We start from the raw sequence: 26,845 nt of genomic DNA on the forward strand, positions 1-26,845 counted from the left end.
ATGTGTGTATAGAATTTCTTGAACGTCGGCGAGAAGCGCGTTTGTGTATTGCGCAATTTAAGAGCAAAGGGAACGGCTCTCTGGAGCATCAAACGAGCAACCAACCAAGTATGGATGCTGCGGCTGAGACTACAGAGGATAGAAAGATTCTAAACAATAATAATAAAAATAAAATAGTTTATTATGTAACAAATAATAAGTATTGTAGGGGAGCATCTACAATCTCAGGATTTTATATCGCGTATCTAATCAAATCCAATCAAACCCCTTTTTATTATAGAATTATTCTAAATAATTTAACCGATTCACCTTTTAATTTATTCTCTTTATCAATACTCTCATGATATTCCCCGATAAATTTAAGCCTGATAATCTCGATTTATTTTATTTAAAGTCTTCAATGCAGGAGTTGAATAAAAAAATAATAAATAAATATTAAAATTCTATCACTTTTGTTATTTTTATCAGCAACCATTAATTCAAGAATTTCATTATAAAACTATAATAATGATGATGATAATAATAATAATAATAATAATAATAATAGAAAAAATGAATAAAAATATTTTAAAGAAATCAAAGTGGCTCATTAAATTCCTGTCAGAATTGAATATCTTTATTGAAAAGAGGACTTTTAAATATATAATGCCGACTGGGATTGGAATAAAAATTTAAAGTGGCCCTTGATGCAAATATTTTTTCTTAAGACCGTCTAATTAAAAGCAACGGTTATTCGTCTCTAAGATATCGACAATTGAATTTACTTTTTTATTTTTTTAACAATCATCTCTCCCTCTTGTAAAATATTGATAATGATTATAAACTTTATAAATTGTAATATTTCTTGGGTATTAAAAGTAAGGCTATAGCTTTATCAAATAATCTTTTAAGGACATTTAAAAGTTTGCAACTATAACAATAAAAATAGATGGAGAATATAAAATCCATAGCCCTTTTAACCTCAAACCAACTATCGACACTGTGCAATTACTTGAATTTAATGAACCCAGTTATTTGGAACGCCAACCGATTGCTCGGAAACTTTGAGATTGAAAAAAAAAAAAAAAAAAAAAAAAAAAAAATTATAAAAAAATGTTTAGTGTAAAAATAATAATGAGACGCATTTATATTTAACAGATGAATTGAATTGTTGATTGAAGGTAGGTGGTTGGAAAACAATAAAATAGGTTTTGATGGTGGAGGGTGGTGGTATGAGTACAAATTGACAAATGATTTACGAGAGCCGATAGGGGCAAATGTTATGTGGGAGCGATCGTCACGCATTGCGCGGTTCACTTGATACACCGCAAAAACCCAGGAGCCTTCTGTAGCAAAACCGAGGACAGGACCACTAGCTATATCTATATGTATATTTACACACCCTACTGCTTATTTTATACATTAATTTGTAGATGTTTAACTAAACTACTGTACAACCGGTAAGCTGGTAAACTGGTAAACTGGTAAATGGTAGTACAATAGTAGTAGGACGATGTAGATAGATGTAGATAGATGTAGATACACTCTGAATTCATGGCCCGCAACATATTAAGCTTGTCCCCATGCTGCTACTGTGAAATGAATTCATAACGATTTATATACCCCTAGCTTGAGCAACACACCCCCTAACACAAATTATTCATCCCTTTTCCCTTTTCCATTTTCCATTTTACTCTGTGTATAGTAACCGACAGAACATGTAACAACCATTTCACCTCTCGACAATCACAGCTAAATATATTAACACTTGTACTCGATACCACTTTTATACCAATTAAATTTTTTTTTTTTTTTTTTTTTTTTCTTATTTTAATCATAAAATATATATCATTTTTATTTGTGATTCAATTTGTGATTTCACTCTCCAGTAAAAAATATAAATTTGTTCAATCAACTTTAATAAATGCCATTAAACTTGTTGGACGGTATCCAAACCGCATGCATATAGTTGAAAAATAAAATAAAATAAATAAAAATCGATACAATAAATTTTCCAGTTATTTTCAGAAGAAATCATCCAAATAATAACAAGAAAGTTATTAAGATTATAAATAAACTATTAATTGAAGATAATCACGAGATCCATTAAGTAATGAATTTTATTAATAATCCAGTTATTTAATGTAGCCATGACAGCAGTCAAGGAACGCAATTTAATATCCAGCTGTTTAAAAGTTATGGTTATTGAATAAACTGTAATTTATGTCAATAGTAATAATTAATAATGATTTTAATGATGAATATATAAAATATAAATAAAATAATAAATGGGTGGGGTGTACAACTACAAAAGAAGTTGTTAAATTGATCCGGCGTACGCGTAAAATAAAGCGTGTAATGAATTAACCAAGGAAACAACGAGCTCGTGCCGTAAAATATCGATACACCCCAGGTAAACTGACACGGTAATTTATTATCTGATCCGAAGGTATATACAGGCTTAAATGCTTCTGTAATACCTTCAGCTCTCGGTTAAATTTAATCTAATGTCTGTATATAGTTGTCAGTTTAGTGGGAGCTCTATGTACTTTTTGATGGGTTCCTTGGGGCCACTGCGGGTTACTCGAGATCGATTAACGACGGTGTCTCAATTTTATAGCGAGCTCTTTAATAAAAAATGGTTAAAATGGATAAAAAAGGATAAAAAGGATAAAAAGATTATAGATATGGTATTGCGCATAAAATAAATGAAATATACATCTCGCGGTCTTTTAATAGAAGCTACTTATAATATGTATAGATAAACTATAGCTATAACTAGCGGGAGATGAATGCGTGCGTAACGATGATTATATGAAGATATGAAGGTAGAATCATCCCCGAAAGAGCCACTCGCACTTGTACACACTTTCACAGGCATAGATATATATATATCTATGCAAATGGACAAGTTAATGCACCGGGTAACTATACAAATATACAAATATACAAATATATACAAGTATATACTATGGCGGTCCCGTTGTGTAAGATAAACTGTAAGTAAATTGGTGGCGCAATGGCCTTGCTCGTGATGTTACATATTGGAGAATGGAGGAGTATCATCCTCCGGGGCTACTCTCGCGAAAGTATATAACCCGTCCAAAGAAGATGCTTCCTCGCACTCTGCACCATACTCATCAAACCATCCATAACAACACACATAATACACATTATTAAGTTTTAACTTTAACTAAACTATTTTATTAATCATAAACAGCAAGTTGTGTTTAAAGTTGTTCAAGTTTTTTTTTATATTTATCGCGAGGTAAGTTCTCAAAAGCTTTTTTCATATTTAGCTTTTAAACTTTTTATAAACATTTATTCTCAAACTTTTTCCCAACCATCAACCATCATCCACTTGGTTTCCTCTATTATTTATTTACTTTTGATTTATTTTGTTTATACACGCAAATGTCACCGAGATTTATAAATTATTAATTAACTTGTAACTCGAAAATTTTTAAATAATAATTATTAATTTTCTCGGTTGAAAACTTTAGTAATTAAATAAAAAATTAGCCCCTACTGGTAATTAAAACATTTACACGGCAAAAATAAATTTATAATTAATTTAAATAAAAATGGAAAATATATAATAGTAATAAAAGTATGAATGAGGATAAGTAATCCGAGAAAATTAGTAAATATTCGTATATATATATTGAAGAGTTAACGTACGCGGTGTTTATTAAACCATAGATTTTAATCGGATTAGAAAGACACTCGTAATTTAGTATGATGGGTATATGAATTACGCAATGATAACCGCAAGTCTACGCGTACAGAAATAAATATTAATATTTAATATTGAAAATAATAATAATAATAATCAACATACTCAGCAAAGCTCATCTTCTTCTACAAATGAGTACTCGATGATTGAGTACAGAGAATACCGAGCATCATCGCCAATAACCGCATCATAAATGTGCGTGATCTTATTACGCAAATTCGCGTTACCCTATTGCGTTATTACTCCTGAGAGCTCGATAATTTAACTCTGATCCTCCGGACGCGCAATTAATAATATTTTATCATTATTATATTACTATTCATACATTCATTTGCTAAAATAATAATAATAATAATAATTCATCTGTCATACGTTTACTCGAGTTTTGTTCAAAAGATATAGACATATATATGACATGACGTCATAAAACTTTTATTATTTCATTTACCACAAAATAATAATGTAATAACAAAACAATTATTGTTTTTATTGTTGTTATTGAAAGGTATAAAAGTAATACCTGTACGTATGATGAGATGACCAAAGTTACTACACAAGTTAGAGAGTGACATTTCTTATACAAAGATGAATGTAATAATAATAATAATAATAATAATTATAATAATAATAAATTCATAACCCTGGATTATGCAGCGTAGCACGTACATGGGTTGCATTTGTTCCAGAATGGGAAAGTTAATTATTATCAGATGGTAGTATAGCAGACAGTGACGCCGGTGAATCTTCAGAGCTCTTCCGTAACCTAATTTCATCTACAACTAAAACAACTAAACGTTATACATACTAATATAATTGAATATAATAGGTAATAGAGAAAGAGATAGCGAGAAATAACAGAATTGACCAACTGTCTGAATTACTCATCCGCTAGATTATTCAACAGCATCGTCAATCTATTGAGAAATCCGTTAAAAATGATATACTTTTATAAAGTTTATTTAAGATCAGGGGAATAATAACATGAAAGAGATTTTTACAGATAAAAGATGCTGAAATTAACCGCGCTGACAGTGTTATTGGCGACGATAGTGATAGCAAGACCGGAACCCCCGGTACTTGGGGGCCAGTACCTTCCGCCTAATCAGCAGTATGGTGCACCACAGAGAAACAACGGATTTGGCGGGAACGCAGGGCCTAATGGAGGAGGATTCGGAAATAATCAATACCTCCCGCCAAATCAGCAATACGGACCACCAGGGGGTAACTCTGGTAACTCTGGTAACTCTGGTAATTCCGGCTACAATGACGGTTACAGTGATGTAAGTAATTATTATTATTATTATTATTATTATCAATAATTATTGTTTTTTATTATAACTTGAATTTAAATAAAATTAGACTCCAGCCAAGTACGAATTCGAGTACATGGTAAATGACATAGAGAGTGGTAATGACTTTGGTCACAAGGAGAGCCGTGACGGTGAGGTTACACGCGGCGTTTACTACGTTCTTTTGCCTGACGGCAGACGTCAAACTGTCGAATACATTGCCGACGAGAATGGGTACAGACCAGTCGTCACTTACATGCAAGAAGGCAATGGCGCTGGAAATGGTTACCGAAACGAGGGGCCTGGAAATGGTTACCCAACCGGAGGAAACAATGGTTATCGTTATTAGTCTTTCTCTATATATATACCGTATACCCTATACCGTTTATACTCGTTTACTTTACATATACATACCTACTGGTTATACTCTTTGCTCCAGACAACACATAAACGTATACCCTATTGTTTGTCATGGTGAACCTGGACCATACGATTCGATTATACCCATTTAAATCCTTCTCTGTACCGTCGGTTCCTTTCGCAAACATTTGCTGTTAAATCCTTTCCATCATTCTCTACTCATTCGATCGCCAATGATTGTTTTCTTTTTCGTTTTTTTTTCTTATTTTTCTAATACTATTACTGTTATAATTATTATTATTAGTTTTTTTCCATCAAATTTTACTGAATAGTGGGTTATATCAAAAAAGGGCTTACCGGTAATTAAATTATTGACAATAGTATTATTATTATCATCGCTGTTATTATTAATAATTATTAAATGAAAAGAACTCTTGAAATTTGAATTCAGTTCAAACAATATTAATAATAATAACAATGATGGTGATAATTGAGGGATAGGTTTTTTGTTAGTATAAAAGCCCACACATATATTCTACAATAATAATAATAATTGTCATTTACAGAATCAAAACTCTTGGTCTTTTACACAATTACCATTGCCATATATATACACACATGTTCACTCTGTCATACGCCAATTAGTCCTAATTAATAATAATGGTTGGCCACCTAGATTGATTATCATTTATCATATATATACCCGCTGTAAAATACTAGCTCAATATGTATATTCTGAATAATATCAAAATATATAATAATGATAATGTTATTATTATTATTAAAAATGTAATAATATACATACATATATAGAAAAAAAATATTATTATAATAATCATTATACTCTGGATTTTATATATTTTATAAATGAATAAAATATTATATATATATATAAATATATATTTTGCATAAATACGTTTTGTTATTTACTTTAATAAGTTTCCTCATAATCTCGCTGGAATATTTAATAAAAACACAAATATATATTATAAATATTAAATATTAACACACAAAGCTCTAAGAGCTCTCAGTGCTCTTGGAGCTCGAAATCTAAATGAAAATGATGAGCTTCGAGCTGCAAGCTGAAATACCCAGTTTAATTTCGCTACTTTTAATTTATCAAACGAATATTCAAGTTCTGACAAAAAAAATGTAAATAAAATAAAAAGTAAAAAGCTCTTATTCATATATACCTTTAACAGACTTTTATCATCGGCAGCGTGTGTAATGAAACTATAATAAACTCTGGAATGTATGTCCTTTGAATAAAAAAAATCCTACAATCTATTTTTTTGTCCCTTTAAATTTTTCATTGTTACACTAGTGACATTTATATACATATATATGCGATCAAAGCACTCAGCACTTTCATCAACGGTTAACAATGAACTGGCATTTAAATATTGTGCTTTTATACAAAAAGCATTGTACGACCTAAATACCATACTATACTATATGCTATGTAGTGGACATTTGCATAAAGAATCAAGAATATTATTTTTATTTTAATAATTTTCATTTGTATCTGACGAATTTAGCTTTTTATTTCTCTGGATAACCACTTGTAGGATATAAATATTTATAAACTCAAAGCATTGTATAATGAGTATGCATTTTGCATATAAATTCTTAAAAATATAAATAAAAATAACTAATTTTAATACCAGTGAAGAATTATTATCAATTAATTAATTAGTTAATAGATCATACCTAGTATACGATATTATAATATACTACTATTATTTTAGGAGAGGTGAGATAATATAATGCATCAGATCTATTTTGCATCAACAATGTTATCTCATATCAGTGATATACTCTTTATATTTAGTAATGTCCTCGTATGAACGAATACAAATCCACCATCAGTGAACTAATTCAACGGCAGTTGAGTGTCTTTCTCTTGCCTCTTGCAGTGTAATATACGTAATATTATGATTTATGACTCCACCTTGATTTTGCATAAAATCATATTCCCCATTGTACATGGTTTATCAAACAATTTGTACTATAATAACAATAATAATAAGAATAGTAATAACGATTACTCACTGTCATATTTATTTATAATAAAAACAAATTTATTTTTAAAAAAATGCATTACATACATTAGTTATCATATACACGTAACTAATAATTATGTAAAACACGTACACTGATATGATAAATTCTCGCAATATACTATTTGTATTATAATTTATAATTTATACATATATAAACAAAATATATGGCTTATAATAACTGTTGAATTATATATAATATATGAGTTATTACTAATATTGATAACCAGGTGCCGGAGATTCTTCATAAGTTATCGTTGGTTTAAAGCCATCCTGATCGGCAGTGTAGTGAACAATCTGTTTACGTCCATCCGGTAACAAAACAGTGTAAACACCACGGGTTACTTTATTATCATCATTTTTAGTCTCTTTGTGACTAAAGTCATTACCGTACTCATCGTTAACATGATATTCAAATTCATAGTTGGCTAATGCCTGAAAAATAATAACAAAATTATTATTATATTAGTATCGTTATCGTTAATTAGTAGCTTAAAAGGGTTTTACCACCACACAACAGAATAAATTTATATATTCAAATATCGACTTTTGTCGATATAATATTTATCGTTAAGTGGAATAAAGTCTTTTTAGCCCGACACTTATTTATATTACTCAATAATTAAGTAATTAAGTATCGATTTTCATAGTGAGCTCTATCCATTAACGTCTATCGTATATTTTATATATTAATTAAAGTCAAAAATAAAAGACCAAGTATACTTAAACTCACTTTATGATTATTATCGTAACCGGAAAATGTTTCATCAGAGGAATAGTAATTTCCAGGTGGTTGATTTATGTTTCCACCGACAAGAATGTTTGACTGACGTCCTGGTTGTCCACTAATAGCGGTAGAAGTACCAATGTACTGATTATTCTGTGACAACAATGAGCTAGATAACTTGTTGGGCGTTAAATAGCTATTGGAGATGATGCCGGATGATGTCGAAGAAGAAGAAGTAGAAGAAGAAGAAGAAGAAGAAGAAGAAGGGGAAGGGGGGGATGATAGACCGATAGAGCCAGGAACAGCAACAGCAGAAGTGGATGATGGTTGATTGATTCTTCCGTGATATTGATTTTGCTTAGACACCACCGCTGATGCCAGATAGTTTGAGCTTGGGACAGACTGGATAAATCTGTCAGAATGTTTACTGGTAGATACAAGAGACATTGATGGTGGTAGATATTGAGAAGATGAAACAGCAGTACCACTACCAACAGTATTTCGGTTAAGCGTATGTAGCCGAGATGTCACTGTTGGTGAAGAGGACACTGTAGGAGTATTGGGAATCCCCAATGAGTTTGAAATACGATGATCCAGGGTTGATGTAATACCACCAGTAGCAGTAGTGCTAGTGGTAGTAATGCTTTCTGGATTCTGGATACTGTTGAAAGGATTTTGTCGAGAAATAGACGGTTGGCTGGGTAAGTATTGTAACGAAGGGATTCCTCCCACAACAGAAGTACCACTACTACTACTACTGCTACTACTACTGTTAGGAATACCAGATAATGTCGATAATGATGATAATGATGATGATCTGATGTTACTTGTGGGCAAGTACAGAGAATTCGGTATTACATTTTGAGATGGACTTTGGTAACTCGTCGGGAGATAATGGGATTCTGGTGTTAGCCCTTGGTTTGAAATACTACGGTGACTCGCTAGTTGTGAGGATAATGACGGTGGTAAATAACGATCTGATTGGCCCGTGGTCGAGTATCCTGATGGTGATCTTGATCCGAGTGGTGGTTTATAACCAGCTGGCTCCAAACTACCCAAAGTGACAGACGTCGCTATTGATAAAATAATTATCACCTAAAAAAATTTTATCATTATTTTTTAAAAGTTAAATAAAATAAATAAAACAAGGTTAAATGTATACAAAGGTTTACTCTCGATTAACCCATTTAAAAAAGCCGTTAAATCACCTTTTTGTGTGTATGCTAATTTATTGATCGAATTAGATTGTAGAGTTAATAAAAGCGCAGCTCTTAATTGCTTTTACAGGATTTAAATTTCACATTTAAGTCAACCGCACACACACACACACACACACACACACCACCCACTTGTTTTATTTATTTTACCCTTAATATCTATGCACACACCTCCGATAATTGAGACAATAAAAGTTATTATAAAGAAAAGAAAATGAAAATGAGAATTCTTACCTTCATGTTACTGCTGTGAGGATACAATTGAATTTGATTTTTAAATGATGGAATAATCAGCTTTTATATTCCCGGGTGTTTGTATTTATATTTCTATCAGTATTAGTATTAGTATTTTGTTTTGCATATAGCGCAAAAGTGAATGTTTTTAATGAGTGGCGATTCTTCCTTCCTGATGAGGACCGCTTGTACTTGAGCAAGCGTTATTCATCTTTCACAGATGAGCAATGATGATGATGACCCTCGTTTCTATTAAAATCGCCCGGGTTTAAATTCTTTCATAATTTCTTACCCGACAATAAACTGTAACATCGGTAACATTGGTAATATTGGGAGCAAGGCCACAATAATAATAATAAAAATAATTAATAATATTCACTGGAAGGAACAATCATCAGTTTGTATTATTTATTTTTAGTCATTCGTCTATTACTGGAGGGCATTAGACGCCAGACGGTACTCTCACTCTCAGTAATATATACATGTATATCTATAGAAATTCGATAGAAAATAAAGTAATAATTATTAATGTATCTCTCCTGTTGTAGTTGTCGCAGTTTAATTTAGTTGAACCTTGTAGCAATTTTGTAATTTAACTTCAAGGACTAAACTCTAGACACATTATTACAGAGAATAGTATATATCGTAGTAGTAATTCGGTAAACACTCGTCAGATATATATTATGTCTGACAGAAAGTAAACGCCCCAACTTATTCGACTTGAGACAATAATATCCTCGAGTGGTAAAGCCGTGCTGACTGATGAAAATTGTTTCGTCAAATATATATTACCATTATTATTATCATTGTAATACATGAAATTGAATTAGAATAGTATTCGAAGCACTGACAAGACTAACACATCAACGTACATTTATCATACACTACTCTCTCATAATGATCAAATACGTGTATGTTATATATATATATGATATGTGGTTAGAGGTAAGATCAAAGACGATTTGGTGTTGCCTCAGGAATTCCTTTGTAAGCGGGAAACTGTAACAATCAAATCTCTCACTGTCAGGTTGGCTGGTTGTCTGGCCTAAGTAAAGATGACCAACCTCTTTGTATTTATTTTATTCTTTCTTCTTAATAGCACATCCATTTAACGGTAAAACAGTAATTTAATTAAACCTTTGTCTACAAATAAATTTATTACTTAGAGTGTTTAAGTTAACCTTACACTCATTTTCATTAAATTAAATCGCACCCGCATTTAGAAGAAAAAAAAAAAAAAAATAATAATAGTTATTGTCTTAAAAGTAACAATGATTATCTGAATAAATATTTATAGAGTGTTGTTAAAAATATTAGCATACACCCGCTTAAAGTTGATTCACCTAATATTCTCTAATATTCTTATTAGCATAGATACGTAGGTCAAGATTGCTTTTACCCTTCATATCCACGCAAACTCTACAGTCTAGAGTCTACATCCTCCTCTTTTCGATGGATCGCATTACACTAGCGTGACCTCGTCTCTATAATAGGTCTATATATGTCTCGCGAATAGCCTCCCAGCGTTTTTGACCTCTCTACTTCTCATCCACACATCCATTCGTATTATTCGTACTCGGCATTAACAACAGCCGGCCACTAGATTATGCATCGATGATAATGCATGTCGAAATTTCTTCTCCAGGTCAAACGTTATCGACCATTATTTTATATTTTTATTCTCTTTATTTCTTCTTTTATACATCGCTGATTTTTAATTAATAAATTTTGTTTTATCTGAATAATTCAATTTTAAATTGATAATTTATAATTTATGACTTTTGCACAAATAATCGAGAGAAAAAGTTTCAACGAGTAGTTCAATTTAAAAATGAAAAAAAAGTGCCAAGACTTTAGCGAATTCAAGTCTTTTGTTGTTGAATGTCACTGAACAGTCGTTAAGACGCGATCAAACATCGATTTACGTCATTCGTATTCGTATTCGTGTATATATATATGTAAAGATTCAAAAGACTGTTTCAAAACTCTCTCAATTTTAGCTTCGTCTTGAATTCAACAACTAGACGAATAAGAAGAAGAAGAAGAAAATATAATAATAACAATGATGGTTGAAAATAAGGTTAAAAGGAATAAAGGTAGAAAGAGTATCGTGAATGTTGACAGATCGACAGAGCCACTAAAGTTTTCCGTAACCAAATTCTATTCGTAACAAACTTGCTAGTTTGGCTTTCAATTTGTCGGCTTTATTCGTCGGAAATGAACGATTAAAACTTTTTGGAGCTTGTTCATTGAATAGATTAACGTATACTACCTGCTACTAGCTACCAGTTACCAACACCGCCCTTTTCAACTCTACTTTTTACATTCTCCCCAACTCTTTTCCGGTTCTTGACGTATTAAATAAAATAATTAACAAGAGCACAATTAGAAAAAAAAAAAAAAAAAAAATTAGATTCGTATTTAAATACTAATAATAATGGTTTGATGAGGTCTGATGAATTCAGCAAAGGTTAATAGAAATTGGAGAAGCTATTGAGTGAACAATCACCGTGGAGCCACTAAACGCTGCTCGATTATAATGATTGAGTAGAACATCGACGTCTAAAGCAGATGTATATCTCGGTGGATTACAAGTCCGTAAACTACCACTAGATATAACAACAAAAACAAGAACATCACTTTAACTAGCAATAGAGATATAGAGAGATAAGTGTAGATGTCTTAACTATTTGGATATTCTGTTAAACAGAGCATCGGATCCTTATCTCTCTAGGGATAATCGTCGTTGAGCTTTTGTTTAAATCTATCGTTACAAGTTTATAGTTGTAGTTGGATGGATTTTGGTAAAGTTAACTCGGTGATCCAAAGTCCTAAATCTCTATTGATAGTGTCCATCAGTGCGCAGATAATACATATTACATGTTACATATTACATATAACTAACTATCTGTTTAATTGAGGAAACTAAATAGTTAACCAGGAGATCTATTCAGTACATTAAGACCTGGTAGAACAACTAAACTACTCATCTATTATAAGTTATAATATATGTTAGCTGGTAAGTTGGTTACTTTGATGTGTGTCCGTTGGTTGCATTTAAATAGCTGACACTGCACTGGAGAGTAACTCCCACACTCTGACATTATATTATGTACTGTGTTGAACAGTTCAGAGGAGTTCACAGCAGTTCAGAGTTTACTGATATCAGATCTGACCTGCCCTTGCTTAACTCTTCCCTTGGTTCCCTCATTCTCCTGGTTCTCATATAACTGCTGTTACTGCTACTATTGCTGGTCTAGATCACGTCTACTAATATATCATGTTATGATACTTAAGAATTTAATTTACCGGAAAGACTCTCTGGGCTCTGAGCTCTGGGTTTTATCAACCGGAAAAAAATTTATTCGATGGATTTTAAATCCCCCATGCTTTATTAATTATTAATATTAAAATTTATTACACTAAAATATCATACTAATTTAAACTTGATAATTATTTATCATTTAATTAATTACGAAAAAGACCTTGACTCTCATTCATCACATCAATTCAATTTCATTTATTAATTAATTAATTAATTGAAATAAAAATGATTGCGCGATATAAAGGATCTGATATTATTAGTGACTGTTCATCAAGGACTTTTCTCCGTTGTCTTTAATATAAAAATAAAAATGAAAATAAAAATAAAATGTGTGATTGAACGGACAATGGAACTATCTACCAACGATAAAGTAGAATTTATGCAATTAACAATTACTCGATGCAGAAAATATATTTTTATGCATTTAAATTTAACCGAGTATTTCTTTGTTGTCTAAAAACGTAAAAATAACTTAAAAAGTTGGAGAAAAAAAAAAAACTAAATAAATTTTATCTGATATTGAGATTTATAAAAATACACCCGCCGTGTTTATTTGATTAATAATGTACATCCTCTTTAAAAAAAAAAAAAAAAAAAAAAAAAGCGATAAATAAATAGATAATAATAATAGAATGCCGTGATACGCTCGAGAGTGAGTTGGCAATAATAAACAAGTGATGTGAGGAAAAATATTTTTTGATACCTTAATCAAATGCATCCTGCTGTTCTCTCATATTATAGCTTCATATCACACACACAGACATATTATACACATACGCGCCAGTGCAGTGTCATGTCGCGATCGATTCAGTTCTTTGCGCACAATATTCCGTCAACATTTATTCGCGAATTGTATTTTATCGTTTATTTAAAATATACATCCCCTTTTAGTCTTTTTAATTTATTTGAATAATTATTCAAATGACGAATAAACTGTCGTGTTAAAAAATTAAATTAACGTAACGTTTCGTAACTGGTTAATGAATAAATATAATAATTGTCATCGGGCTTTAACTTTACCGTAAAACATGCGTTTAATTATTCAGCCGAATTCGATTTCTATAAATAAATAAAACAATTTACGAGAGTGATTTAACAGCTGACGAGCTGTGAAAATTCATTGTTTAATTATACTCTCTATTATATTATAAATATTCAAGTGCACTGGGTTATCAATAATAACTATTTTATTTAAATATTCATTAATTATTCCTCATCCATTATATAATATTATAATATATCAACTCATTAATTAATTTTAAATAATTGTCAAATATTAAAGTTAAACGTCAGAGTAAATATGTTAACAAAGTTATGTATCAGTAGACTAAACAGTCCGAAAAGTATAAATAGATTATTATTAGAAAAAAATTATGCAAGTATCGGGACTTGTCCGGTACAAAATGATGAAGTATCATGGGAAGAAGCAAAACCGTATCATGAAATTCCTGGTCCTAAATCTTATCCCATTTTTGGGAATTTATTAAAATTTTTACCTTACATAGGTATATATGTAATATTATTATTATTAAGATAAATTATTAAAAGAATGTAAATAATTGATTGAAATAAAATTGATGAAAGGTGAATACGGAAATTTGCCGCTGTACGAACAAATGAAATTACTGAACAAACAGTACGGGAAGATTGTAAAACTAGAAGGAGTGTTCGGGAGGAGACCCTCGGTATTTCTGTACGACCCAGAACAATGTGAAAAAATGTACCGTGTAGAGGGAGCCTGGCCGCTGAGAATAGCGATTGAAACAATGTGTACATACCGAGAGAGAAACTCAAAAGTTTACAAAGGAAAATTGGGACTTGTCGGCAGGTTAGTTTATAGCTTTTAATTAACAAAATCCTCCCCCTCATCCTCATCCACGTCCATATTCTCATTCTCGACCTCATCGGCATCGCAGGAACCGAGAACCAGAGAAATTGATTAAACTTTTTTTTTTCTATATACATACATAGATATATGCTTAGTTAACTTTGTTTTTGTTTTTGCTTTTGGACTTGTAGCCAAGGTAAAGCCTGGCACGAGTTTAGGAAAAACGTGAATCAACATATGATGCAGCCGAGAAGCATCAAGCCCCACGTGGCACAAGTCGACCAAGTTGCCAACGACTTTATCACGAGAATACGAAAACTTCGAGATGTAAAAAGTTTTAAACTACCGGCAACATTCAACAACGAAATGAATAAGTGGGCTCTCGAGTGTAAGTGCCATGCTTCTACGCTTCTACGCTTCTACGCTTCTACCTTCAAAAATTCACGATTACTTTTTATTAATCATCCGAGACATTTACATTTAAAACATTTGTACATAAATTATCATTATTTCTTCACCACGCAATATTTCTTCCTCTTTTACTTTTTTGTGACACTTTTTCTTTTGTTCAAAAGATAACAATAATGACATTAACAACAATGAATACATTCATGTAAAACATCAAGTAGTATATCATATTTTCATTATGTTACGAATACAATTATTATTTTGTTGAATTCTCTTTTGTATTATTAATTTATTCATCTGTTACTTGTCTCGCTAACGCTCACACCATTTTACAATAATCGCGATATGTTATATGGTGATGCTACTATTATCATCATCATCATCATCAAGATTAATGCATATTGCACAATAAACATTGACAAAGTATACACACGTCTAAGTAACTTCCGTGCCAATGATTTGCATTATTTAACATTTAATATTTTTTTTAAAAAATAATAAAATGAAACGAGTTCACTTTTAATAGCCTGCAATATAATGTACTATAGTGTTACTAATGTAATAATCCCGTCGTCCTTGATTAAGATGAGTGTAAATGGGTATTAAGAAATAGTGTATGCCTACATATACTGCAGTATGTTTGGAATGTTAATTGCGATAATGTTGGTTCAGTATAATATTGTGTTGTAATGCAAACAATACGCACAGTGTTATTACTATATACAGTCGGAAGCTACTTAAGGAAGCTCATTCAAATTGACAGTGCGCAGTATTATTGTTATTATTATTATTATTGTTGTTGTTGTTGTTGTTGTTGTTGTTGTTGTTGTTGTTGCTGTACTTGCAATTAAACATAATCTCAATTAAGGCAACCACCTGGAGATTACAAGTTTGGGTTGCGGCTATTGGCTATGTACTCTGCCTTAGTTTCTGTTTCATTTTATCCAATAGAATATATATATATATAAATAGGATTCCCGAAGCGTAACTCATTTACAATCCGTTTATATACCTATTATTGTATATTATACTTTAAAATGCATGTTATTGTAACTTTGGGACAGAAATAAATGGTGAAATGTATAATTATTTTTTGCAGCTATATGTATGATTGCGATGGATCATCGTTTAGGAAGTTTCGAGGACGGGTTAACAGCCGACTCAGAGCCACAGAGAATGATTGATGCAGTTCACAACATGTTTGAGCTCTTTTACCAGCTTGAAATTTTGCCCTCGTTGTGGAAAATTTATGACACGCCGAAACTCAAGAAGTTGTTTCAAACACTAGATGTTATTACCAGGTAAAATACCCAAAGATATATTAACACACTAATTTATTCATATAATACTACCATCTGAAAGCTTTCAATTATTTATACAATAATAATAATTTATTACTATTATTATTATTATTATAACAACAGCGATAATAACTTGTCGAATAAATTAAGTTGTTAAATTTACTTATATTATCCTCTACAATAAATATCAAGTGTAAATAATTAAATAAAACGCCAGATCGGTTTTAATTAAATTTTGGTATATCAAATTCAGTATTGCTTCGAAGCATATAGACGATGCTAAACTAAAGTTTGCCAAGTACCCAAAGAGCAATACAAACGAACGAAGCGTCCTGGAAAGTTTATTGAGTATCGACGAACAAACTGCTTATATTATGGCACTCGATATGTTAACTGCTGGAATTGACACGGTATGTTTATTATTAATTATATTCATTTAATTCAATATTTATCCATTTTAATTTACTTTTCAAGATGATGATAATAAAAATTTATGTTTTTCTTTTATGTATATCTAATATATATATATATCTATATATAATAAGACTGGAAATGCTACGGGTTTATTATTGTATCATATCTCGATAAACCCTCGAGTACAGGAAAAGCTAAGAGAGGAAACATTAAATTTACTGCCCGATAAAACATCCCCTGTAACATTTGATGTTCTTAATAACATTCCCTACCTCAAGGCGTGTATCAAAGAGTCGCTTCGATTAGCACCGATCGCTATTGGCAATTTACGAACAATGCGTACCGATGTTGTTCTGGCTGGATACAAAATTCCTAAACAAGTATTTATTTTTTTTTTATTTACATTCTCATGTGAAATAACACTTTTTTTTTTATCAACTATTACTTCTTATTATTCTCTAGACTGATGTTGTAGCGTGTCACAGTGTACTTTCAATGGATCCTGAGCATTTTCCTCGGCCAGAAGAGTTTTTACCAGAAAGATGGCTGAGAAATAGCAATAATACAGATGTAAAAGCCAGTAAAAAGGCGCATCCGTTTGCTTACATGCCATTTGGGTTTGGCCCGCGTACGTGTATTGGAAGACGATTCGGTGAATTAGAAATGGAAACCCTAACGCTTAAGGTTATTTTATTACCAAATCAATGAATATTTAAATTATATTATCAGAAGATATCTCTTCTTATTGATTTTCAATTTAATCCACAGATGTTGCAGAACTTTAAAATTGAATGGCCTTCTAACGAGCCTTTAAAAATAAAAAGCCGGTTTATAAATACAATGGATTCGCCTTTGCAATTAAAATTAATTGATATTTAAGAGGATGATAAGTTAAAAAAGTTTAACTCCCGTAGTATAAATAATTTACAAGATAAGATAAGTCTAAATAAATTGTATATTTTTATGAAAATAATTTATCTGATAAAATATTGAATTGTGCAATGTACAAAGTTCAACAACTAGGATATACTGTAAATGTGTAAATATTAGAAAAAAAAAAAAAAAAAAAAAATAATACTGTTGGTGATTAGAGTTTAGTATCGTCAACATCACTGGAAATTTGTTTTTTATAGGTAAATGCCTGGTGAATAGCCCAAATAGACAAAGGTCTCATATAACCAACGGATCGATATCCACCTTTTTCATAAAGTGCTTCAGGTGTTTGAAAAGCTAACCCTATTTGCTCCCAGACTGTTCGATATACTCCTTCTGCTGTACGTAAACCTTCCTCGACCATGTCCTTAAAATAAATTCATATATATATATATATTTTGTATTTTACTAATATTTTAGCTGACACTAAGTAACTGTCACTAACAAGTAGAGTAGTCTGGTTTTAATCAGACATTTATGGTAATTAATTAAAATACCTCGTGTATCATTAAAGCGGCAAGTGCATAACTAACACCGGTCCACATTTCCTCACTTTGCAAACTCATCGTGTCAATACGACCACTCGGGAGAAATCCATTAACTGCTCCTTGATTACCGTCTCTGTATTTTAAAACATTATTTTCGAATATTGTTTTTAAAGCCGATTTAACTTGCTTTTCCGGAAAAATCTATGTAAATTCATTTTTTTAAAAGTATTTTAACAAAATATTTTGCAATAAATATAAATAATCGACACGAACCTTGTGATTTAATTTACACGCTTGCAAAAATAATTGACCACAAAGCTGATCACTCATAATACAAAGTCGATGATCCGATTTGCTACAATCGAAATTATAGTAACTTCCTATGATTTTAAAAAATTCAACGATTGAATAAAAAAATAAAATTTATTTAGACAAGTAATAATAGTAATAATAAACTTGCCATTCCACAATTTATCCTGAAATGCATCCTTGCCTTTTTTTAATATCTCCGTGTACTTTTTAATAAATTGAGTATCATCAAATATTTTAGCGATTTCAAGAGAACAGCAAAGTGCGGCCAACCATAAACTTCCGCAGTAAGCGCTAACATGGTAAACATTATTAAATAAGTATTTCTGTATTGAATCGTTTTAATGAACATGAGTGATGTCAGAATATATAGCGCTGCAATGTAATTTAACGCTACCCTAGTAATATACAAAATGAAGCCCTAACTGTCATCCGTAAATCCATCGTACGTGGTATATCGTAAGGGTGTAGGGAGTAGGTACGTTCAATGTACGCGAATCAGATTGTCTGATCATGAAATCGGAGCTCGTGTAAAATAAAATTAATTTAATCTCCCTAAAATTTGATTTACGTATACTAAATAATTGCATTTTGATGGGGATTTAGCACTTTACCGATTTACCGATTAAAATTATGGCTTCATTGTGAGTATATATATATATATATATATATATTTTAAAAGAGTTAATTACCTAGGCCCGTTCATTACCCAAGTATCATACGTCTGATCTGGAAAACCACTATTCTCTATGAGACCATCTTGATCGGTATCCCAAGCGAGACTGTGTTCTAAAACCTAATTAAATTGTCTGTGTTGTATAATTTAATTATAAATTATTTAAATTATTAAAATAAAATGAAAAACCTCTTTGATAGACGGCCAAAAATCTTTCAACATATCCTGATTACCGGTTAAAATAAAATCCCTGTAGGACGTTAGTATAAATTTTGAATTTAAATCCTTCCAGTTACATATATTATGAATAGGGTATGCGTTTATCATTTTAAATGGTTCTTCATCTACGAATATCAAATCAATAAATGAAATTTAAAAGTAATAATATACGAATAGAGAGATAAATAAAAATTAATAGGATAGAATATAAAAATAATTTCAGACCAGGATCCCCGATGTCGTGTGGTACAAAACCTTTGGCTTTACGTATAGATTTAGTACCATCGTAAAAAGTTGTGCGCAAAGATGAGTCCTCAATTTGAATAGCATCATGAATATCGTACTGTAAACTAGCTTGTAAATTTGGCCACAGCTGCGCCAACGCAAATGAAGCATAAAAATGTACGTCATATGTATTATACATTCGATATTCATGGCCCTCTAAATACGCAAAACGACCGTATTCATTTCTTAAATTAAAACAATAATCATTGTTAAAATTTTTTAAATATAAATTGCTGTTAATAGCAAAAATTAAATTCTATTTTTTTCTATTAATAAATGATGATAAAATAAATAGAATGATAAAATGTAATTTTACCTTGGATCGGAGTTTTTAAATTTATCGGTTTCATCAGCCCGCAACCAAACGGTACCTCCATCGACGACGTAGTACAATTCATTGAACAGTGCGCTTTTATACCAGTCAGGTAAATCAATATCATCCAATACGGGTCGTTGCCAATTGTAAATATCATGTTCCCATGAATTATAATTCATCAACGTATAATGGGATATTTCCTTTACTACCGTTTCTTTATCATTATTGAAATATTTGGTATAATATCTGCAGAAGAATGATAGGTAAAAATAAAGTAAAGTAAAATAAAATAAAATAAAATAAAAAGAGAATATTACCTTAAATATTGTCTGAGTTTAAAGTGAAATTGAACTTTGGGAGTATCCCAAGCCAAGCAAAATTCAATTTCTCGTGAGTTGTTTGCCTGAACACGCAGAGAAGAGCATACCGCGCATCCGACATGTTTCACTGTGACGGATAAATAAATAAAAATTAATTATACGATAAATGTCAAACTCATTCGTCTTATTTGACGTTATATACGTCAGATAGATTAAATTTCAAGGATATAAATTTATAAATAAATAATAATAAAAAAAATATTACGTGTTGGAGAAGATTTAAGTCGAGTAGCTGAGGTATTAAGTTTGCCTGTACGTTCAAGTAACTCCCACAATTCACTTCCATCGCCAAAGGGATCGAATATCAACGTCCGTGAAATGTCAACGTCACTCGTAGTACTGGCTTTCGAAGCAATTGCATACGTGCAAGGCATACCCTTCAATTCTTGATGTATCATCACTCCCCTAACTCCATTTTTATATTCAAAACATTCTGTCCATTTTTCCCCTAGAATAATAATGTATCTCATCATTTTTTTTTTTTTTTCTTCATTTACTCATTGTTTCAGCAATAAATAAAAAAATTCTTTTTTTTTTTTTTTTTTTTTTTTTTTCCTACAATCGTTGTAAGCATTACTTATGTAAGCAAGTATTCTCTGATATTTCATTTTTTTTCATCTAATTATTTAGATTTACGGATTTAATTTGAATAAGAGAAAAAAAAAAAAAAAAAACTAAATACCTGGGATTGAAGAACAACCGCCCATACCAGACTGGAATGTAAATGTAATGCTGACATCCAAATCAACATTAGACTCGTTAATTATTTCCCAAATGAAGGCTGCACACGGCAAAGAACTATCTTTATAATTATTTGGGATTACCGGTGATATTTGTCGACAAATAAGTTTAACATTCAATTCTTTGATATCGTATTCTGTCCAAGCTCGTGGAAAAAGTCCTGTGTATTTAGCATTCTTGCCGTTAAATCCCCATTTCCAAGAAGACAAATATTTGCCACGACTGTTTAATTTCATTATTGTGTCGATATAAATTATATTAAAAAATTTGACTTGTTAAAATATTTTTTTTATACTTACGAAAGTGGCGATAACACCTGGTGATAAATAGTCTTGCCGTCAGTGTTTCGAACTGTGACAATAAATTGATTAGCAAGTGCCGTTTCGTATTTATAAATTCCTGGTATCAATGCGTACCGACAAAACTCTCCATTAAATCCACGACCTATTGAACCTGTTCCTATTCCACCTATTGGTACGCCTTTTGTAAATTCAACAATTAATGTCTACATCAGTTAATTAATTTTACTAATTTAAATCAATAAATTTACCATAAATTTGTCTGTCATTCACAAGGTTTGAATAATCCATCAATGGAATACGTCCTTCCTGAGAAACTTGGCTGCAATATGATCGAAATCTGAAATTATAATAATTAATATTAGTACTGAAGTTAATAATTATTGTTTGCATAACATTATTCACCGAAATCCCAAGCCAAACAGCTTCAAAACTTCTCTCCATCGTACCCGAAGAGTTTGTTTCCATTGTTCTGGATATTTATGATCTATTGGCACTATTAAACCATACTGAGAAACTTTTTTACACTCATTACTTATTTCAGTCATTGTTAAAAAATTATTTATTCAATTAAAGTTTTATTAACAAAACCACTAAATAGACCAATACTTTCAATGTTAATATTGTTAAATAACATAAAAAAACTTTTGAATAAAAAAAAAAAAGATAACTTTCTGCGAGAGATCACGACAAGAGATATTATCGAACTAAATCATTTATCGTTAAATTGACATATTTATACATTTGTAGGTATACTTAATGTTTGTTAATAAAATATTACTCAGAGATATGATTAACCTCACTAAGCCGCTATTTGTCGATTGCCCTTGCAGCGGGACAAAGACAAAGACACATGATGTGCGCGCGCAGAACATTTTTAAATTTACGCGGAAAAATCGGAAAATGATTTGATGATTAGTAAGCGTTCTACTGTACCGGTCAAGCTTTAAAAAAATCAAAACACACACGAAAAACCGCTAAACACTGATGGTTGCGCTCTCTAGTAGGTTTTTTTTAATAGCAAATAGGTAAATATTATTTATTTATTCATAATCAACAATTTCCAAGTTATTATTAAAGTTGTATGTGTAAAAAATGATTGATAAAACAAGCTATTAATTGAGTTCCAAGTCCACATTTAATTTATACATTCCAATTAGTTAATTTCAATCGCCATGGATTTATTGATCAGGTTAAATAATCAAACTGTTGGCCGAGATAAAATAATAAGGTTAGTAATTAATATTATTTATAATAATATATTTTCAATTTTAATGAATGATTAATTAAAATAATGAAAATAAAAAATTACAGATTATGTCAATATGGGAGCCGTGCTGGATGGTATTATACACAAAATAAATTGATGGCTTATCGTTCAAATGACATTCTAAAAAGCCTAGAGTATACCTTCAGTTCATTTAGAAAATGTAACTACAAAAATTCTAAAAACTAATTACATATTTATTTGATAATAATTTATTTTCAGTGCTACGACTCGGAAGATTTTTAGACAGTCTTTATTCAGCATTATCGTCTATAAAATATCCAAATATTGTAATAAGAATAACTCTAACGCTATCAAAAATATCCAATGCTCTTTACTTGCTAGCTGATCACATTATTTGGGTTGGAAGAGCTGGATTATGTAAAGTAAATATTGAAAAATGGAGCACAATAGCCAACAAGTACTGGCTAATGACAATAATAATGAATTTGACACGCGATATCTATGAAATACTCCAAATTATGGAAGAATACAATTTAGGAAGACTGTCAAAAGTTAATTTACATAGTAAAAACTACCGGTATGACAGATATCGTGCATTGTTCTACTTGACTAGCCACAAAGACGTCGTTTTGGATACTATTAAAAATGCCTGTGATTTATTTATACCTTTGACAAATCTGGGTTACACTAAATTCAGCCCAGGAATCGTTGGAATTCTTGGATTTATTTCCTCAGCCGTTGGAATTTATTGTCTGATAGATCCTCTGGCTAAATTATCACCCGCATAGTATTTATTTTTATTATACTAACTTCAAATAATGCCATTAATATTCATTTTTATTAATAAAGTCTTTTTACTTATACCTAAATTTAAATTTCTCTAATTATTTAAATGACAAGGGTATAAGATTAGACATTTTAAACATTGATTAAAATATTGAATGTATTTTTTATAAAATTAATAAAAATTAATACTAACTCTAAATTATATGCATTTGTTTAGTTATAAACTCCTGATCCCTATTCCACAGAGCTTTGCAAATAGAATTAAGTTGATAAGCACAGTCAAGTATTTCTGGACGGGCTGTCGTTTTGCTGACATCAACTTTAATTACCTTAACCTTCCATTTGCTCTCAAATTCCTTCAACTGGAGCTCAGTAACAGGTAATGTTGACCAGGGCTTGTATCGCGTTCCAATAACAATATTCGCTGGTCTCTCCTTCATATTGCTCATCGAATTCATCAAATAGGGTATATCATTGAAACTTGAAGGATCTTCAAAGCTAAATATCGAGCAAATTGCATCAACTTTTTCTTTACATGCCTGAAATAATGTATAATATAATTATTTATATAAATCTTTCTTATAGTAAATTTTTTATGTATCTATACATACCGGTAAAACGTGGCTGTATTTTTTAATACTACTTTCAGTAGTGTCCCAGAAATTAAGACGAAATAAGACAACTTTATCCCAAATTTTAACTGGCCAATAGACCATTGTCTTGCGTATACCGTTTATTTCAGAGGATACGTAATTTTCATGAGTTATACCTGAAAATCGGGAGACTACCGATGATTTACCAACACCAGGTCTTCCTATCATAAATATTTTGTAAGTTACTTCTTCTATTGACGGTGGTAATGATGGTCTTTCTAAAAGCCCTAAAACAAAATTTCTTCATTGTAATTGATTAAATTTTTAATTTAATTTTAACTGTTATTAAAAATAAAGAATAAAATTACCATAACGTCTCCTTGTTCTTGACTTGTCATCATAAAAGTACGGCATCAATGATTCAGCTTCACTTGAATTTAACCAACTCATGTTTATCGCTCCACTCATCTTTAATTATTTAATTGTTTGCTCTCAACATTATGATAATATAAAATAATATTATTATAAACTCATTCACTGATCAATTAAATTTAAACTTTTTAAAATGATATAATTTTTTGTCAAAGCTTTTGTTTTAGTCAATGTATATATTTATATTGTTTATTTTTTTTTTTTTTTTTTTTTTTTTTTACATACTACTGGCAGCACCCGCATGACCCTATGAATTATATGCGTATGAATTAAAATTTTAGATTTCTCAACTGTGTATCGGTAAATTAAATTTACCGATTAAAGGTAACGAAAATTCAAATTACATTCTCTAATATAATAATTATCAAAAAATAATTTTTTTAATTTTGTAATGTTATAAAACTAAAAATGGCAGATAAATTTTATTTTTATAAAAAAAAAAAGTAATATGTTCAAAACACTTAGAATTATGAAAAGTGTTTGTATTTTTACAAATAAATTAATTAGTGAGAATAAAAAAAATTTCCTGCTGTTTTTAAGATCATATGTGTGACTACTAAATTTTTTTGTTGAATATTAAGTAAATCTAGACCAATTATTAAGTAAGATGGATTTTAACTGTTGACATTTTTACAGCTGGATACCTTTTAGGACCCAGAGATTGAATTGCCACACGACAAAATTGTGACATAAAATGTCAAAAAAAAACCCTCAAATAATCACAGCAAAGTAAACAAACATAGATTTGTAGATTTAAATAGCATAATATTAATAATAATAATAATAATTTTTGCTGTCATCAAGATAATAAAGAATGTATTCTTGATAATGTTGTAATGATTATTTAACAAATTTTAATCCAATTTCACCCAAAATATATTAATTACTAATTTCACTCTCACTTTAATCACATATTGACTTATTTTTTTATAGTTTCAATTAATATAACTTTATATACTCTAAAATGTAGATACTGTAAATTTAAATTTTATTATTGTGTATATTATTAATCGCGCAGTGCATCACGAGAAATGCGAGAAATGTGTCACCCGCTCGCGCGTCGCCATCATCGTTTGACTTGTAAATCAAACTGCAGGTGGCTCTACGAGTCGGTCACATATTACCACGCGGGATGAAAATTTGAAATTAAAAATTTTATTTAGTGCATTTTGATTCTTTAAAATAATAATAGATGATTGAATTTTAAAATGAGTAAATTTTGTGCCACGATTGTATTATAAATAATACTTTAATACTTATACTTAATAATAGGAAAAAAATATTATTTTTGATAAATTACCACGTGTTTTAATTTTAATTTTCCAACATAAAATTTGAAATTAGTTTTGTTTAAAGTTATTTTTTTATTATAAAAACTATATGAATAGATCCGCGGTGGCTTGTTTTTGCTCTACATTAGCGATAAAAAATATCCGCGATCGCTAATATTGTTAAAAACATAAAAAACTTGATAAAAATCATCAACTCCCAAAAAGTCACGTAAAAATAAGGGACACTAGGGTGGGGATTGGAGTGGGGGTACCTGGAAAGTGTATATAAGGAGGAGCAGCTACCCTGAAGAGCTCAGTTCCCGGTCGGCCGGCCAAGAGTGCACATCGTGCAATGATGGAATAAATAAACTTTGCTAGTCGTCCATTTTACCCTCTCGGTTCATTTTTTTTTACCTCACGTTTCGCGTTTCGCGTATATTAGAGTCAGTGTTTAGATTGTGAACACAGTAGTGTCTTATTATTTTTTTTTTGTTTTAGTTTAATATACCGTAGAGTCTTACTTGCTTTAGTGATCTTTTTGTTTTCTTTTTTTGAATCACGGTCAGATTTACATTAAACAATAGTCATAGAATCGTTTTTTAATTTTATTTTTTCATTTAATTAGCTTCAACCCCTTACGCACTGCAAAACGCGAAACGCGAGGTAAAAAATGAACCGAGAGGGTAAAATGGACGACTGGCAAAGTTTACACCATCATTGCACAATGTGCACTCTTGGCCGGCTGACCGGGAACTGAGCTCTTCACTGAATAAATTAATAAATTCATCACAATAAACAATTGTTAAAATTTTAATGAAATAAAAAATTACATTTAAACTAGTTTTTTTTTTTCTTTCTCTTTCTCGAGTTTATTTTTCCGAATTCACTTTTTATTTTACTTTGTTTATATTACTTTGTCTTTTTTATAATCACTTTAGATTAATATTTATAGATTTAATTATTATTAGATTTTAAACAAATTTAATAATTATTTTTCCGTGTGTTTCA

General features: G+C 30.5%; 6 protein-coding genes and 1 long non-coding RNA gene across 11 annotated transcripts; 3 read left to right on the forward strand and 4 right to left on the reverse strand.

The window, feature by feature from the left end:
- Positions 1–3,091: 3,091 nt before the first annotated feature.
- Positions 3,092–5,759, forward strand: LOC123269902 (pro-resilin). Its single transcript, XM_044735809.1, has 3 exons — positions 3,092–3,247; positions 4,716–4,995; positions 5,075–5,759. The coding sequence occupies exons 2-3, from the start codon at positions 4,723–4,725 to the stop codon at positions 5,351–5,353; spliced, it is 552 nt and encodes a 183-aa protein (XP_044591744.1). The 5' UTR covers positions 3,092–3,247; positions 4,716–4,722; the 3' UTR covers positions 5,354–5,759.
- A 1,805-nt stretch (positions 5,760–7,564) lies between these two features.
- LOC123269900 (uncharacterized protein DDB_G0271670-like) lies at positions 7,565–14,065 on the reverse strand. Of its 2 annotated transcripts, none has more exons than XM_044735804.1 (3): positions 13,631–14,065; positions 8,158–9,246; positions 7,565–7,859 (listed from the first exon to the last, which is right to left on the reverse strand). In XM_044735804.1, exons 1-3 carry the CDS (start codon positions 13,643–13,645, stop codon positions 7,638–7,640), a joined length of 1,326 nt encoding a protein of 441 aa, XP_044591739.1. In that variant the 5' UTR covers positions 13,646–14,065; the 3' UTR covers positions 7,565–7,637. The 2 variants fall into 2 exon arrangements, with proteins under 2 accessions (XP_044591739.1, XP_044591740.1); XM_044735805.1 differs by lacking the exon at positions 13,631–14,065 and adding an exon at positions 9,603–13,409 and having other exon boundaries at positions 7,567–7,859.
- Positions 14,066–14,148: 83 nt separating this feature from the next.
- LOC123269899 (cytochrome P450 CYP12A2-like) lies at positions 14,149–17,900 on the forward strand. Its single transcript, XM_044735803.1, has 8 exons — positions 14,149–14,432; positions 14,512–14,755; positions 14,947–15,143; positions 16,263–16,464; positions 16,718–16,874; positions 17,010–17,258; positions 17,341–17,562; positions 17,647–17,900. Exons 1-8 carry the CDS (start codon positions 14,228–14,230, stop codon positions 17,755–17,757), a joined length of 1,587 nt encoding a protein of 528 aa, XP_044591738.1. The 5' UTR covers positions 14,149–14,227; the 3' UTR covers positions 17,758–17,900.
- Positions 17,816–22,363, reverse strand: LOC123269898 (non-lysosomal glucosylceramidase). 3 transcript variants are annotated; one of them, XM_044735800.1, is made up of 14 exons: positions 21,930–22,360; positions 21,776–21,864; positions 21,525–21,705; positions 21,167–21,447; positions 20,690–20,932; positions 20,422–20,551; positions 20,105–20,350; positions 19,729–19,973; positions 19,474–19,628; positions 19,301–19,404; positions 18,760–18,902; positions 18,573–18,679; positions 18,309–18,500; positions 17,816–18,178 (listed from the first exon to the last, which is right to left on the reverse strand). In XM_044735800.1, the coding sequence occupies exons 1-14, from the start codon at positions 22,070–22,072 to the stop codon at positions 17,966–17,968; spliced, it is 2,472 nt and encodes an 823-aa protein (XP_044591735.1). In that variant the 5' UTR covers positions 22,073–22,360; the 3' UTR covers positions 17,816–17,965. The 3 variants fall into 3 exon arrangements, 2 of the variants coding, with proteins under 2 accessions (XP_044591735.1, XP_044591736.1); XM_044735801.1 differs by lacking the exon at positions 21,930–22,360 and having other exon boundaries at positions 21,525–21,576; positions 21,642–21,705; positions 21,776–21,870; XR_006510497.1 differs by having other exon boundaries at positions 18,092–18,178; positions 18,309–18,432; positions 21,930–22,363.
- A 321-nt stretch (positions 22,364–22,684) lies between these two features.
- On the forward strand, positions 22,685–23,543 carry LOC123269903 (peroxisomal membrane protein 11B). The gene is made up of 3 exons (XM_044735810.1): positions 22,685–22,755; positions 22,839–22,954; positions 23,014–23,543. The coding sequence occupies exons 1-3, from the start codon at positions 22,700–22,702 to the stop codon at positions 23,541–23,543; spliced, it is 702 nt and encodes a 233-aa protein (XP_044591745.1). The 5' UTR covers positions 22,685–22,699.
- A 19-nt stretch (positions 23,544–23,562) lies between these two features.
- Positions 23,563–24,675, reverse strand: LOC123269901 (ciliogenesis and planar polarity effector 2-like). Of its 2 annotated transcripts, XM_044735808.1 has the most exons (4): positions 24,503–24,675; positions 24,153–24,421; positions 23,735–24,080; positions 23,563–23,619 (listed from the first exon to the last, which is right to left on the reverse strand). In XM_044735808.1, exons 1-3 carry the CDS (start codon positions 24,600–24,602, stop codon positions 23,736–23,738), a joined length of 714 nt encoding a protein of 237 aa, XP_044591743.1. In that variant the 5' UTR covers positions 24,603–24,675; the 3' UTR covers positions 23,563–23,619; position 23,735. The 2 variants fall into 2 exon arrangements, with proteins under 2 accessions (XP_044591743.1, XP_044591742.1); XM_044735807.1 differs by lacking the exon at positions 23,563–23,619 and having other exon boundaries at positions 23,680–24,080.
- Positions 24,676–24,739: 64 nt separating this feature from the next.
- LOC123269904 lies at positions 24,740–25,742 on the reverse strand. The gene is made up of 2 exons (XR_006510498.1): positions 25,211–25,742; positions 24,740–24,813 (listed from the first exon to the last, which is right to left on the reverse strand). It is a non-coding gene; the product is annotated as an uncharacterized LOC123269904 (long non-coding RNA).
- Between the last annotated feature and the right edge of the window lie 1,103 nt (positions 25,743–26,845).

This window comes from Cotesia glomerata, linkage group LG7 (assembly GCF_020080835.1).
Source record: "Cotesia glomerata isolate CgM1 linkage group LG7, MPM_Cglom_v2.3, whole genome shotgun sequence".
Taxonomy (NCBI): domain Eukaryota; kingdom Metazoa; phylum Arthropoda; class Insecta; order Hymenoptera; family Braconidae; genus Cotesia; species Cotesia glomerata.

What these genes read in the sequence shown, in the direction of transcription:
- LOC123269898 (XM_044735800.1), bottom strand. Translation starts at nt 22,072, where the DNA reads ATGACTGAAATAAGTAATGAGTGTAAAAAAGTTTCTCAGTATGGTTTA. An exon ending in CTGTTTGGCTTGGGATTTCG is followed by an intron (nt 21,865 to 21,929) that starts GTGAATAATGTT and finishes TTATAATTTCAG; the next exon opens with ATTTCGATCATATTGCAGCC. An exon ending in ACACGACATCGGGGATCCTG is followed by an intron (nt 19,629 to 19,728) that starts GTCTGAAATTAT and finishes TGATATTCGTAG; the next exon opens with ATGAAGAACCATTTAAAATG.
- LOC123269902 (XM_044735809.1), top strand. Translation starts at nt 4,723, where the DNA reads ATGCTGAAATTAACCGCGCTGACAGTGTTATTGGCGACGATAGTGATA. An exon ending in ACAATGACGGTTACAGTGAT is followed by an intron (nt 4,996 to 5,074) that starts GTAAGTAATTAT and finishes AAATAAAATTAG; the next exon opens with ACTCCAGCCAAGTACGAATT.
- LOC123269899 (XM_044735803.1), top strand. Translation starts at nt 14,228, where the DNA reads ATGTTAACAAAGTTATGTATCAGTAGACTAAACAGTCCGAAAAGTATA. An exon ending in AAAATTTTTACCTTACATAG is followed by an intron (nt 14,433 to 14,511) that starts GTATATATGTAA and finishes AATTGATGAAAG; the next exon opens with GTGAATACGGAAATTTGCCG. An exon ending in AAATTGGGACTTGTCGGCAG is followed by an intron (nt 14,756 to 14,946) that starts GTTAGTTTATAG and finishes TTGGACTTGTAG; the next exon opens with CCAAGGTAAAGCCTGGCACG.
- LOC123269903 (XM_044735810.1), top strand. Translation starts at nt 22,700, where the DNA reads ATGGATTTATTGATCAGGTTAAATAATCAAACTGTTGGCCGAGATAAA. An exon ending in GGCCGAGATAAAATAATAAG is followed by an intron (nt 22,756 to 22,838) that starts GTTAGTAATTAA and finishes AAAAAATTACAG; the next exon opens with ATTATGTCAATATGGGAGCC. An exon ending in CTTCAGTTCATTTAGAAAAT is followed by an intron (nt 22,955 to 23,013) that starts GTAACTACAAAA and finishes ATTTATTTTCAG; the next exon opens with TGCTACGACTCGGAAGATTT.
- LOC123269901 (XM_044735808.1), bottom strand. Translation starts at nt 24,602, where the DNA reads ATGAGTGGAGCGATAAACATGAGTTGGTTAAATTCAAGTGAAGCTGAA. An exon ending in AAGAACAAGGAGACGTTATG is followed by an intron (nt 24,422 to 24,502) that starts GTAATTTTATTC and finishes ATTTTGTTTTAG; the next exon opens with GGCTTTTAGAAAGACCATCA. An exon ending in AATACAGCCACGTTTTACCG is followed by an intron (nt 24,081 to 24,152) that starts GTATGTATAGAT and finishes ACATTATTTCAG; the next exon opens with GCATGTAAAGAAAAAGTTGA.
- LOC123269900 (XM_044735804.1), bottom strand. An exon ending in GTTACGATAATAATCATAAA is followed by an intron (nt 7,860 to 8,157) that starts GTGAGTTTAAGT and finishes ATTATTTTTCAG; the next exon opens with GCATTAGCCAACTATGAATT.